The 13,281-nt window shown below is 41.7% G+C and overlaps 1 protein-coding gene across 14 annotated transcripts in view; it reads left to right on the forward strand.

Moving 5' to 3' along the window:
• NCOR1 (nuclear receptor corepressor 1) overlaps positions 1 to 13,281 on the forward strand; it is a 161,111-nt gene that overhangs the window by 102,825 nt on the left and 45,005 nt on the right. For 12 of the 14 annotated variants that reach the window (XM_058704695.1, XM_058704701.1, XM_058704693.1 and 9 more), the window contains 2 exons: positions 7,300 to 7,852; positions 10,267 to 10,396. In XM_058704695.1, coding sequence (XP_058560678.1) covers positions 7,300 to 7,852; positions 10,267 to 10,396 — 683 coding nt within the window. The remainder of the gene's footprint in view (positions 1 to 7,299; positions 7,853 to 10,266; positions 10,397 to 13,281) is intronic. The other 2 variants (XM_058704699.1, XM_058704705.1) reach the window with 1 other exon arrangement.

The following is a 13,281-nucleotide window of genomic DNA, read 5'->3' on the forward strand; positions in this document are numbered from 1 at the left end:
TACCACAACCAGAGGATCTTTAAAATGGCACTCCGTTATCTAGAAAGATGTCTGTGCACCTATGTCGTTGCCATATTTATTTGTCCAGTTAGTATCATCGATTACATTTCCTTCTTTGTTGCACTGACTTTGATTGACTTCAATTTTTACAAAGACTTACTTACATATGTCCTGTTTATGCTTTCGTATAAGAAGAATTAACGACCCTAGAAGCCCCAATAGAAAAGAATGTCAACCCAAGAAACTTAAGAAATAAAAATCTTTTTTGTCATCTGAAAAAATTAATGACCACTTCCTGAAAAAGTAAATGTTTTCTTAGTTTTTGCTAGTTAAAGAAAAAAGTCCAAATTTATTTCAATTCATATTACTATTCAAGTTTCTATAGATTTCTTTTGTGAATTGACTGCTTCTGACATGGGGTTTTTCAATGATTTTAGTAGCTCTCTATAAATGATATCTTAGGTATGTTCATGTTTTGTATATGCAAATATTTTTTCCATCTCATTCGCTTTTTGTTTTGATTTTAAATTTTTTTTTTTTTTCAACGTTTTTTAATTTATTTTTGGGACAGAGAGAGACAGAGCATGAACGGGGGAGGGGCAGAGAGAGAGGGAGACACAGAATCGGAAACAGGCTCCAGGCTCCGAGCCATCGGCCCAGAGCCTGACGCGGGGCTCGAACTCACGGACCGCGAGATCGTGACCTGGCTGAAGTCGGACGCTTAACCGACTGCGCCACCCAGGCGCCCCTTTGTTTTGATTTTAAATTACGAGTTTAAATTTTGTATGTAATCAGAGCTGTTTACATATGTTCCTTGGTAGGTGCTCATATTTTAAGCTTAGGAAGGTCTATACCTTCTAGGAGTTTCAGAAATACTAGATTTTGTTTTATTTTTTTTTTCTACAAGGTGCTGACTTTTATTTTTAAAAAAATTTTTAAGTTTATTTATTTTGGGAGGAAGAGAGAATCCCAAGCAAGCTCTGCATTGTTAGTACAGAGCCCGAACTCACAAACAGTGAAATCATGACCTGAGCCAAAATCAAGAGTCGAATGCTTAACTGACTGAGCCATCCAGGTGCCCCTGTTGTTGGCTTTTAAACTGAAGTTTTGTTTTGAATGTGTTTGGGCTTTGAGCAATAAATAGCTTTTTTTTTCCTGTGAGGTTTTCTGGAAAATGAGAATCCTGGGGCAAGCTCACTCTGGGGTGGCAGAAGGGTGCGTAGACTCTGAATGTCAGGATGGTGTGCTTATGGTTCTTAAGAGATCATGCAAGGTTGTTCCTTTTCATAGGTTTGTTGCTGGTAGGTAGTATTCTCTGGGTTATAAATGTACATGGAGCCTGTATTAACCTGCTTGGGCTGTCATAACAGACTATCACAGACTGGGTGGCTTCAACAGAAATTTATTTTTTCACGGTTCTGGAGGTTGAAGTCCAAGATCAGGATGCAAACAGGATTGGTTTCCAGTGAACCTGTCTTCCTGGCTTGCAGAAGAAAGCCTTCTTGCTTTGTCCTCACATGACCTTCCCGTTGTGCACATGTGCTCTTGGTATCTCTCTTCTCGTAAGGACACCACTGGTCCTAGTGGATTCGGGTCCCACCCTCATGGCCTCATTTAAGCTTAATTGTCTCCTTAAAAGCACTGTCTCCACATACAGCTTCCTTGGGGGTTAGGGCTTCAACATATAAAGTTTGTGGGGGACATAATCCAGTCCATAACAAAGCCCCAACCTAACTATCATAAATATGTTTATCTCAGAACACAGAGGCCTATCCGTACAGGGGCTAACAGATTTTCAGAAGCTGAGCACCAAAAAGTGACTTGTTTCCTTTTGTTTTCTTCCTGTTACTTTGTCTTGGTGTGAAGGTTTTTTCAGATTGTCACATAAGGTTATTAAGGTTATGAAATAAGGTTATAAATAAGGTCATTAAAGTAATTAAGGTTAAGTTTAAGCATAAAAGGTTAAGCATAAGGTTAAGGCTGAGCGTAAAATGTTTCTGTCTGATCAGGCGTGGGGGGTGGTGGGCACACATTCCCATCCATACAGGGGGTTATGTTGTGACTTCTAGACTAGTTTCTCGCGAATAGGAAATGAACTCGCCCCTACAATTGTGCGATCCCCATTTCCTGTTGACTGAATTTCAAGGTGTCAAGGAAAAGACAGTACAGTGAAGTTTACATGGCCTGTGATCTCATGCTTATCGTCACTGTTTCTCACGTGGCGCTGCTCGTGTCTGTGGGAGATTGTCGGCAGTGCGCGAGCAGAGAGCAAGATGGGTTGTTCATTCGACTGTGTGCGTCTCTGACAGAGGAGTTGGAGCAAAAATAACGGAAACTTGACCAAAATTTGGATTTATTCGTGTTCTTTTGTTCCAAGTCATTCTTTAAGCGAAAATAAAAAAGACACTCATTTGGCTGGTGCTTGGTGAAGCATCCTGCCCTTGGAAACACTCCTACTCTTCTGTGGCTTGGAGGAAGAAAGTAATTGAAGAAGTGCTTATGACAGGTGATGTCTGCTGCGCGGTCATGAACATGGCTTCCTAATATTGTGAAGACAGATGACTTGGCAACTTGCCCTCGGGTTTGAGGCTTTCCGTTGAATGGGAATGAAATGAAGTGAGGCTTTTTGTTAGCCTTTCAACATTTTGGTAGCATCTTTCATTAACAGTGATTGCTGCCGTATGTTTAGACCTTACTAAGTGGGAGGTTCTGTCCTGAGCTTTTGTCTGTGACGTTTTGTTTTGATTTCGTTTTTATATCTGTCACTTGAGCTCCCGTGCGAACTCCAGGCTCATGCATCTGACTGCCTACTTAACGTTTCCATTTGGATGCCCAAGAGCCAGCTTAACATCCAGAACAAACTTTCGATTCCCCACCACCGGACGCCTCTTTTCCCTCCAGTCTTTCCCTGGGCCAACAAATGACACTCTCCTACCCTACATGTGGTCCATCAGTGGATATTATCAGCTTTTCTTTAGAGGCACTAGTGAGAATCTCATCCCATCTCCCTACCCTCATTGCTGCTACTTTGGTTCTGAGCCACTGCCCATGTTCACTGCAGCAGCCCCCTGATTGGCCGCCTTGCTGCTCTTTGTCCCATTATGTTTCTGTGCCTTTACACCAACCACAACCAGAGTGAACCTTCTGAAGTGTCAATCAGACTGTGTTGTGCCTCTGTTCCAAATGCTGTGATGCTCTCAACATTTCGTTCAGAAGCCTGGGACTTGTTGTGAGGCCCTGCGCGAACTGGCCCATACACCTCTGCGACCCTTTTGCAAACCACTTTTCTGCTTACTCACTATGTTCTTTGTTGTTGTTAATTGAGATATCTTTGACCCATAATGCTAGTTTCAGATGTCCAAACTAATCATTCAGTATTTGTATTGATTGAGAAACGATCATAGTAAGTCGTGTTAACATCCATCGCCTCACATAGTTACAATTTTTTTCTTGTGATGAGAATTTTTAAGATCTACTTTCTTAGCAACTTTCAAGTGTACGATACAGTATTACTAGCTATAGTCGCCAGGCTGTGCATTACATTTCCAGGACTGACTTAATCTTCTAATCGAAAGTTGGAACCTTTTGGCTTCCTTCACTCATTTCTCCCTTCTTCTGCCTCTGGTAACCACAAATTGTTCTGTGTGTTCATGGTTTTGTTTGTTTGTTTGTTTTTAAGATTCTTCTTACAAGTGAAATTATTCAATATTTGTCCTCTGTCTGACTTATCTCACGTAGCATTATGCCCTCAGGGGCCATCCCTGTTGCAAATGGCAAGAATTCCTTTTTTTTTTTTTTTTTTTTAATTTATTTATTTTTGAAAGAGAGAGAGAGAGAGAGAGAGAGAGAGAGAGAGAGAGAGAGAATGAGTGTGGGGGAGGAGCAGAGAGAGAGGGAGACACAGAACCTGAAGCAGGCTCCGGGCTCTGAGCCGTCAGCACAGAGCCAGACGCGGGGTTTGAACTCACAAACTGAGCGATCATGACCTGAGCCAAAGTCGGACGCTTAACAGACTGAGCCACCCAGGCACCCCCCCACCCCCTTTTTAATGGCTGAATAATACTCTATTGTGTGTATGTGTCTGTGTCTGTATCTATACCCCACATTTTCTTTATCCATTCATCCATTGATGGACACTTAGGTTGTTTCAGTGTCTTGGCTCTTGTAAGGCTCTTGTAAATAATGTTGCAATCAATGCGAGGGTGCACATATCTTTTCGAGTTAGTGTTTGTTTTTTTTCTTTTTTTCAAGATGAATTCCCAGAAGAGGAATTGCTGGATCAAATGGTAGTTCTACTTTTAATTTTTTGAGGAACCTCCATACTCTTTGTCATAGCCACTGCCCTAATTTACATTCCCACCACCAGTGTACAAGGGCTCCCTTTCTCCACTTGTTATTTCTTGCCTTTCTGATCATAACCATCCTGACAGATGTGAGGTGATTGCTCACTCTGTTCTAACCACGTTGTTCTCTTTGCTGTTTGAGCAAAGCAACCCCCACTTCGGGGGTTTGGCATGAGCGGATGGATCCTTCTACCGTTTCCCCAAGATGTCCCTGGTTCGTTCTGCCATTTCCTTCAGGCCTCTGGTGAAATGTCACCTTACCTCTTTAATACCCTCTTCTTCACTGGTTCCCCAGTTTTGTTACTCACTGTGCTTATGACTTCCAGATGCATCATGTACTTAATTGTTCATTGTCCGTTTGACACCCGACTGTCAGGTCCTCTAGAGTGCAGTTTGGTCTTTTCACTTCTCTGTCCCCAGTGCACCCTGCACGTTGGGTGTTTTGTACCTAATTGAATGAGTGAGAGGATGAATTTGTAGGGTTTTAAAATACTATGTTATGGATTGAAAGTATCTTTTCCCATATGGTCAATTAAGCCTTTATTGTTTTCTGTGTAAATGATGTATCTGTAGCTTCAGAGTTTCCTGTTTTGCTTTCAGACATTTCTACATACCTCCTGAGGTTATACATATCCTGTCCTACGTTATCTTCTCGAATTTTGAAAACTCTATTCCCTTTGGAATTATTTTTGTGTGTAGTGTAAGGTAGGGTCCATGTTTTTCTTCCAGACAAGGAGCCGGTTCTGAGGGAGCTAGTTTATTAAATAATCATCCTTTACCCAACGATTTGAAATGTCACCTTTGGTATATATTAATTTCCCATCTACTTTAGGATCTATTCCTAGGCATTGCCTTCTGCATTGCTGATTTATTTTGTCTATCACTCTGGCAATTGCAAACATGTGATACATTGGCTTTGTGGTAAGTTTGACTCTCTGGAGAGGCAGGCCTCTCACTCTAACGTTCTTCATACTTTTCTGAGATTTTCTCAGGGACTTGTTCTTCATATACACTCTAAATTAGTTTATCTAGTTTAAGAAATCTTTCTTGGGGCACCTGGATGGCTCAGTTGATTAACTGTCTGACTTGGGCTCAGGTCGTGATCTCTCATGGTTCGTGGGTTCGAGCCCTGCGTCAAGCTTTGGAGCTGACAGCTCAGAGCCTGGAGCCTGCTTCAGATTCTGTGTCTTCCTCTCACTCTGCCCTTCCCTCACTTGTGCTCTGTCTCTGTCTCTCAAAAATGAATAAACATTAAAATAAAACTTCTTTTAATTAAAAAAAAAAAAATCTTCCTTACCAACCATTGGGGTTCTCATTGGAGGTAAATATATTAATTTGGGGGGGGAGATTTAAATTTTTATGTTGTCTACTTCAAGAAAATAATCAAACACTGAATGCTATAGTAAACATGTCTGTACGCTGTTCATAATAGTGGCAAATTGGAAGTAGCCTGAGGGTCCAGGCTTTCAAGGAAAAGGGAAGTAAATTTAAGACATGTTCATAATCATTCAGTCACTTTATCCTTCAGCACATATTTGAGTCTCGTGTGCTAGGCACAGTGCTTGTCCTAGGACTTAAACGATAAGCAAAATAGAGGATCCCTGCCCTCACGGGGGGAAGGGCGATGGCAAAGGCAAGCGCGTGAGTGAGTTTTGGTAAGGTTCGGTTTTTAAGCCGCTCACTCTGGCGTTGTGGTAGAGAATGGTCTGAGGTGGAAGATGGGAGGAGTTGTTTCTGAACTGGAGCAGCAGTTGTGAGGTTGAGTAGAAGTGGGTGCATTCAAGGGATCTTTGAATTTTTTTAATTTTTTTATTTTTTGGGGGGAGGGATATATATATCCCAAGCAGGCTCTATGCTCAGTGTGGGACCAGATATGGGACTCGATCCCGTGACCCTGGGATCATAACCTGAACTGAAATCAAGAGTCGTACGCTCAGCCGACTGAGCCATCCAGGCGCCCCACAAGGGATCTTTTTAGAGAGAAAATCTGTGATGCTTGTCTACACAGAATATGGGGATCAATGAGAGGAAGGATTAAAAGATTGCTCATAGGTTTCTGGTTTAATTAGATAGTAAACAGTAGAAAAGAACGGGATTTGGGTGTGTTGAGTCCAAGTCTGGTGCAGGAAATACTGAATTTGTGATTCCTTTGAAATATCTAGGTAAAGATGTCACAGGTTAAAACTGCATTTATAAAATGAAACAAACGATGTTGGGGAAGACCAGGGTTACAACGTTAAATTAAAAAGTCTGTGTCATGTTACTCTAGAGCTTTGTTGTCCAGTGTGGTAGCCACTAGATACCTGTGGCTATTGAGCTCTTGAAATGTGGCTAGTTCAAATTGAGATATGCTAAAAATGAAAAATATAATCAGATCTTGAAGACTTAGTACCAAGAAAGGTAAAAATCTCATTGCTAGTTTTCTATGTTGATTACATGTTAAAAAGATAATATTTTAGGCATATTGGGTTAAATAAAATACATGATTTAAAGTTAATTTATCTCTTTGCTTTTTTAACGCGACAACCGGAAAAATTAAAATGGCAGGTGTAACTCACATGACGTTCCTATTGGATGGCGCTGTTCTAGAACGGACTGTCAGCCCTCCTGAGTATAAAGAAAAGCACAGAAATGGGCTGGTAGAAATAAACTGAAATGTTACCATTTCTGCGTTTTTTTGTTTAGTTTTGTTTTTCCATCTTTCTTCATTTTTCAAATTTCATGTTAAATGATTTTTCGATACTAAAGGCTTTTACGCTTTCAGTTTCAGAAGGTGAAAACAGTTTGATCTCTCCCTTTCATGCTCTGTAGACACTTTAGCTTCCCAGTGGCTGGCGTACTTCGGTGAGGTCATGCGACGAGTGTCATTCCTTCTAAACCTACTTTGAAGCATGGCTTCTGCCACCCCTGAGACGTGTCCATTATCAGATTTTTATGCCGTATCATTATCTTTAAGGTGCTGAAAATAGTTCTGATACAGAAAGTGCTCCTTCTCCTTCACCAGTTGAAGCTGTCAAGCCCGGAGAAGATAGCACTGAAAATGCGTCTTCTCGAGGGAACACGGAGCCTGTGGCCGAGCTCGGGTCCACCTCCGAGCCTGCGCCCAGTGCGTCTCCCTCCTCGGCAGTGCCAAGTACGAAGCCCGTCGAAAATGAAAGCGCGGAGACCCAGGCGAATGACAGCATCACCGTAGAGGCAGCAGAGCCGATGGACGTTGACCGGCAGGAGCCCAGTGCTGAAGTGACTTCTGTTCTTGACCTCCCCGCGACTACCAGAACGGACTCTGTAGATGTTGACGTGAGGGTGCCCGAAAACAATCCGTCGAAAGTCGAAGGCGATACCAAAGAGAGAGACCTGGAGAGAGCCGGCGAGAAGACAGAGCCTGGCGATGAAGACTTGGTGGGGGCCCAGCAGATAGGGGCCCAGAGGCCCGAGCCCCAGTCGGACAATGATTCCAGTGCTACGTGCAGTGCCGATGAAGATGTAGATGGAGAGCCCGAGAGGCAGAGGTGAGCCTCGTTCCTGTAATACTGTTGTATTCTTTGCTCTGTCGGACGCCGAGTCACAGAACGGTGCCGGCCGTGGAGGTTACTCAACTGCGTAAACCTCGGCAAGTTAAAGGTGGTCTCCGTGCCATTATTACTGGGTTTTGATGCTCTTCATCTGCTTAAATAACCAGGAGCAATTAGGTGCTCATAATTTTCAAATGAAAAAGATAATATTTTTTTCCTGCATTGGTTACATGCATCCCATATGTAGCAGAGGAGGGGATCTCATCTGACAAAACTTGTGAACGAAACCGCAGATGAGACTGCCGTTCCTGGTGTTGGAAGCAGTAGGACGAGGTGGTGAAGGATGTGGTGGTGAAGGCGACAGGCATTGGCTTGTTTGCTCTAAGACCGCACAGCCTCAAAACAAGGCCTGCTGTCCCTGTGCATTAGAGGGTAGACTATGTTGGGAGGAGAAACATGTTCGGTGTTCTGAAAACATTTTAGAAGGCATGATTTAAACATAAGCTCTAGGTAATTATCACAGTCACTGTTTATATCAGTTCAAATTCTAGATTATTCATATTTGTAATTGAAAATATGTATAACATACATGAATATAGGACTGTTTTTAGTCACTAAGTTAATAATACAGAACTATTTTATGTGTATGGTTTTTATAAGTTGCAGTAAAAAGATAAATTTTTATAGGAATGGATATTGCTTTATTTAATATGTGTGCATTCCTTGGGATTTCCTTTTCCTTGAAAGCAGTAGAATCCCCTAGAATCACAGTAGAATGTTTCATCGGTGCAGATTCTAGAAATGAATTCGACTAAAAACATCATTTATTTTTTTATTTTATTTTTTTTTTAAGTTTATTTATTTTTGATACAGAGAGAGACAGAGCATGAACGGGGGAGGGGCAGAGAGAGAGGGAGACACAGAACCGGAAGCAGGCTCCAGGCTCCGAGCCGTCAGCCCAGAGCCCGACGCGGGGCTCGAACTCACGGACCGCGAGATCGTGACCTGAGCCGAAGTCGGACGCTTCACCGACCGAGCCACCCAGGCGCCCCTAAAAACATCATTTAATCAGAAACCCAGTCCAACACTTTTTTTCTTTTTCTCCCCTCCTGTTTTTTGAAAAGGAAGGCAAATAAGCCACTCACCTAAGTGCCACATTCTGTTCCTCTAAGATGAGGATTCTCTGGGTTTTTCCACTGTTGGTGTTAGAAACTACAGGAAGGTAGTAACCTTGGAGGAACACCCGGCGAGGTGCACATGATAGTAGTCTTGAAATTCAGAAACTCCTCGTAAATGTATGGTGGTGGGCTTTGAGGGACACTCCAACGTCTGCGTCACTCCCCAACCGTCACATGACACATCCTACGTTTTCTACATTGTAACACCATCGTTTTTCTTTATGGATGACGTTGATTGTTTTCTTTCATACCTTCTGATTTTCTTATCAACTTGTACTTTTTAAAATGTTCATCTTTCCCCAGTAATACTGGGAAGTATGATCAAGCCTGCAAGGTGTGGGGTACGGCACTGGTGTATGATTGTCCCCGTGCATGTATTATTGGGTGTCCTGAACTCCAGTGTAGGTAACGGACCTGAGTGAAGCAGGTGGAATGTGGGGAGAAAGGGACTGTGGGGAACGGAGAGGCGCTTGCTGTTTGGAAAAGGAGCGAGCCGCATGTCGTTGCCGTGCAGGAGTGCTGCTTCTGTGCTGCCACTTCTTTTCCGTTTCTCATGAGAAACCAGGAGTCTGGACTCTTGGGTGGAATTCTCAGTTTTTAAAATGTTCATGGGCAGTTGTTTTAAAAAAGAGTGCCCTTTGATCCTGGCAAGACACAGATGACTAGTTTGTAATCTCTGTTAGTGGTAGATTAGGACTTACAAGATTCCATTTTATAATGGAATTTGTTCAGACTGCGTGGTTAGATGCAGATGATTAAATTCAGATTATTTTCAACCTATAAATCAATATTAGGTTTCTTGGACAATTAGCATTACAGAGTCCCTTTTTTCCTTACTCTTCAAATCTCTTCTAAGGTTAATGCGTTGCATATGTGTGCACACCTACACGTTAACTACTTAGAAGGAATTATGATTGTACATTTAAAGTCTTAAACAAGAGTAGGGGCACCTGGGTGGCTCGGTTGGGCATCCAACTTCAGCGCAGGTCATGGTCTCACGGTCCGTGAGTTCGAGCCCCGTGTCGGGCTCTGTTCTGACAGCTCAGAGATGACCGCTCAGAGCCTGGAGCCTGCTTTGGATTCTGTGTCTCCCTCTCTCTGTTCCCCTCCCCCACTCACACTCTGTCTCTTTCTCTCTCTCTCTCTCAAAAATAAGATTAAAAACATGTTTTTTTTTTTTTTAAGTCTTAAAGAAGAATATATTAATTTATCTTTTTTTATTGCCAATTGTAGAATGTTTCCCATGGACTCAAAGCCTTCATTGTTAAACCCTCCTGGATCTATACTGGTCTCATCCCCAATAAAACCAAATCCACTGGACCTGCCACAGCTTCAACATAGAGCTGCTGTTATCCCACCGATGGTAAGTTTTCTAAGTGAGGAAGAGAAGTCAAGTTGAGAAATAAAGACCTTTAGAGACCCTTCTTCTCTTAATCAGTACTTGACCTTTTAAAAAATCGTGGTAAAAAGCACACAACATAAAATTTACCATCTTAACTGTTTTTAAGTGTACAGTTCAGTACTGTTAAGTATATTTGTTGTTGTGAAATAGATCTCCAGAACTTTTCATCTTGCAGAAGCGAGACTCTCGTCTTACTAAGTGGTCACTCTCTTTTGCCCCTCCCCGCCAGCACCTGACTACCACCATTCTATTTTCTGTCTCTGAATTTGGCTGCTTAGATACTTCGTTTAAGTGGAATCATACAGTGTTTGTCTTTTTATGACTGGCTTATTTCACTCAGCATAAAGTCCTTAAGGTTAATCCAGGTTATAGCATGGCATAATCTCTTTCCTTTTTAAGAATGAGAATCTCCCTTTGTATGTATCTATCACATTTTGTTTATCCAGTCATCTGTCGCTCTGTTCCTTTTTCAAATGGATTCATTGTGATAGTTGATTGAAATGGTCATTTCTGTTTCGGGAAGAAAAAAACAAAACACCAAAGAAATATAATCCTCGGGGCGCCTGGGTGGCGCAGTCGGTTAAGCGTCCGACTTCAGCCAGGTCACGATCTCGCGGTCCGTGAGTTCGAGCCCCGCGTCAGGCTCTGGGCTGATGGCTCGGAGCCTGGAGCCTGTTTCCGATTCTGTGTCTCCCTCTCTCTCTGCCCCTCCCCCGTTCATGCTCTGTCTCTCTCTGTCCCAAAAATAAATTAAAAAAAAAAAAAAACGTTGAAAAAAAAAAATTAAAAAAAAAAAAAAAAAAAAAAGAAATATAATCCTCTAGCCATAAATGTTAGCAAGCTTTGCTTTTGCTTTATTTGTTTTGCTATAAAACGGTGGTAGAGTAAATATGTAATTAGGTTTGAATATTAAGAATGAGTTCTGAAGATATGGCTAACTGCAGTATACAATTCCAAATCTAGTTTTACTTATGCTTCACTCGAATGATCTCTACAGGCTTGACTCCATTTTGACACTGAATTCTGAACTTGGGTATTGCTCTTTTACCTAGTAATGTTTCCACTCTTGCTTTATTTCAGGGGATGTAACTTTGTTTCCTGTCTCCTGTGATAATTAAAAAAAATTAAGTGTGTGCTTACGACTCACACACAAATTATTAAACATTTACTCATTCATTGATTTCCTCAAGTGGACATTTATTGAGTGTCCAGTTCAAGACAGCGTTGTTAATGCTGTATGGAATATTTATATATCATAATCTCTGGCTTCAAAAAATTTAGAGATTGGTCTTGATAATAAGACATAGGAAAATACTACAATAAAAATTAAGATGAATTCTAACAATATGATGCTCTATTAAGTTAGAAAATATAGTATGGATATTTCAGAAGGAGAGCTTCCTTCTTAATGAGACTCTTAAAGAAGACTCCCCATAGGAAATAATACTTTGGGGGGCACTTGGTGGCCCAGTGGGTTGAGCGTCTGCCTCTTTTTTTTTTTTTTGGCTCAAGTCATGATCCCAGGGTCGTAGGATCTAGCCCTGCATCAGGCTCCGCGCTATGCATGGAGCCTGCTTGGGATTCTCTCTCTCCCTCTGCTCCTCTCTCCTGCTTACATGCTCTTTCTCTCTCTCTTAAGAAAAAAAAAAAAAAAAAAAAAATTAGAATACATCTTGCCAAATAGCCAGCTTCACTAACCAGGACATTTGTGGAACCATTAATGTACTTGAAGAATAAACATTTTAAAAAAAAAAAAAAAAAAAAAAAGGAAATAACATTGTGGTTGGACCAAAACAATTCATTAGGCTTTATAGCAAAAGGAGGAAGAGCCATGTTTACATATAAACCAAAGCACAAAGGCAAGTAAATTTTGTGCGTGTTTTGGGGTCAGTGAAGAATTCTATTTATAATAGCAGAAAAAACTATGGAAGTCTTTATTTAGGTAATAGTTTCTAAAAAAAGCTTTCTATTTTCCCCCGGAAGTTTTTGTATTATGGGGTAATGGACTGTGTTAGGGGCTGTTTATTTAGTATCGAACTGAACAGGTTGGGTTCTTTCCTTCATGAAGTGAGAGAGACAGAAAATAAACAAGGAAAACATGCATTATTGCAGATTGTGCTATTGTAAGTCCTGTCGGTGTACTCTGAAAGAAAGAAACGGGGCCGCAGTAAGAAGGAATATGGGGAGGAAGTTACTGAAGTGTATTGGATGGTAAGGGATGGCCTGTCTGAAGAAGTAACATTTAAGAGCCGCCCTGATAGGTCAATGAATTGGGTGTGGGAGGTGAGTGAGGTTGATTAGTCAAGGATGTCCGCCAGGAACCTGGCTTAAGCCGCTAAGGTTCCATTTTCTAAGACGGAGGTCACTGAGGGGGAAGCATTGAATTTAGGAAATGAGGTATTTCTATTTGAATGCAGGTTTTGAGGTGCTTTGAGATATCCAGGTGGAGTTATTATGCAGCCATTCTGTGTGGGACTTGGAGCAAACATCTTAGAAATAGAAATTGATGAGTTGTTAACATACAGATGACGTTTAAACCCACAGAAGTGGGTGTGATTACCTGCTGCGGGAGCCTAGAGAGGAGGGGCGTTGAGTCATCAGGGATTTGGCCATCATAAGTGAAAAGCAGACAGAAATGTTTTGATTTCTCTTATCATAAGTTTTGTGATTTTTTTTTTTCCAAATGTTTGTTTTCGAGAGCGAGAGAGAGACAGAGTGCAAGGGGGAAGGGATAGAGAGAGAGAGAGGGAGATGTAGGATCCGAGCTGTCAGCCAGGAGCCCAACGCAGGCTGGAACCCACAAACAATAAAATCATTACCTGAGCCAAAGGCGGACACTTAACCAA

This window comes from Neofelis nebulosa, chromosome 16 (assembly GCF_028018385.1).
Source record: "Neofelis nebulosa isolate mNeoNeb1 chromosome 16, mNeoNeb1.pri, whole genome shotgun sequence".
NCBI classification, from domain to species: domain Eukaryota; kingdom Metazoa; phylum Chordata; class Mammalia; order Carnivora; family Felidae; genus Neofelis; species Neofelis nebulosa.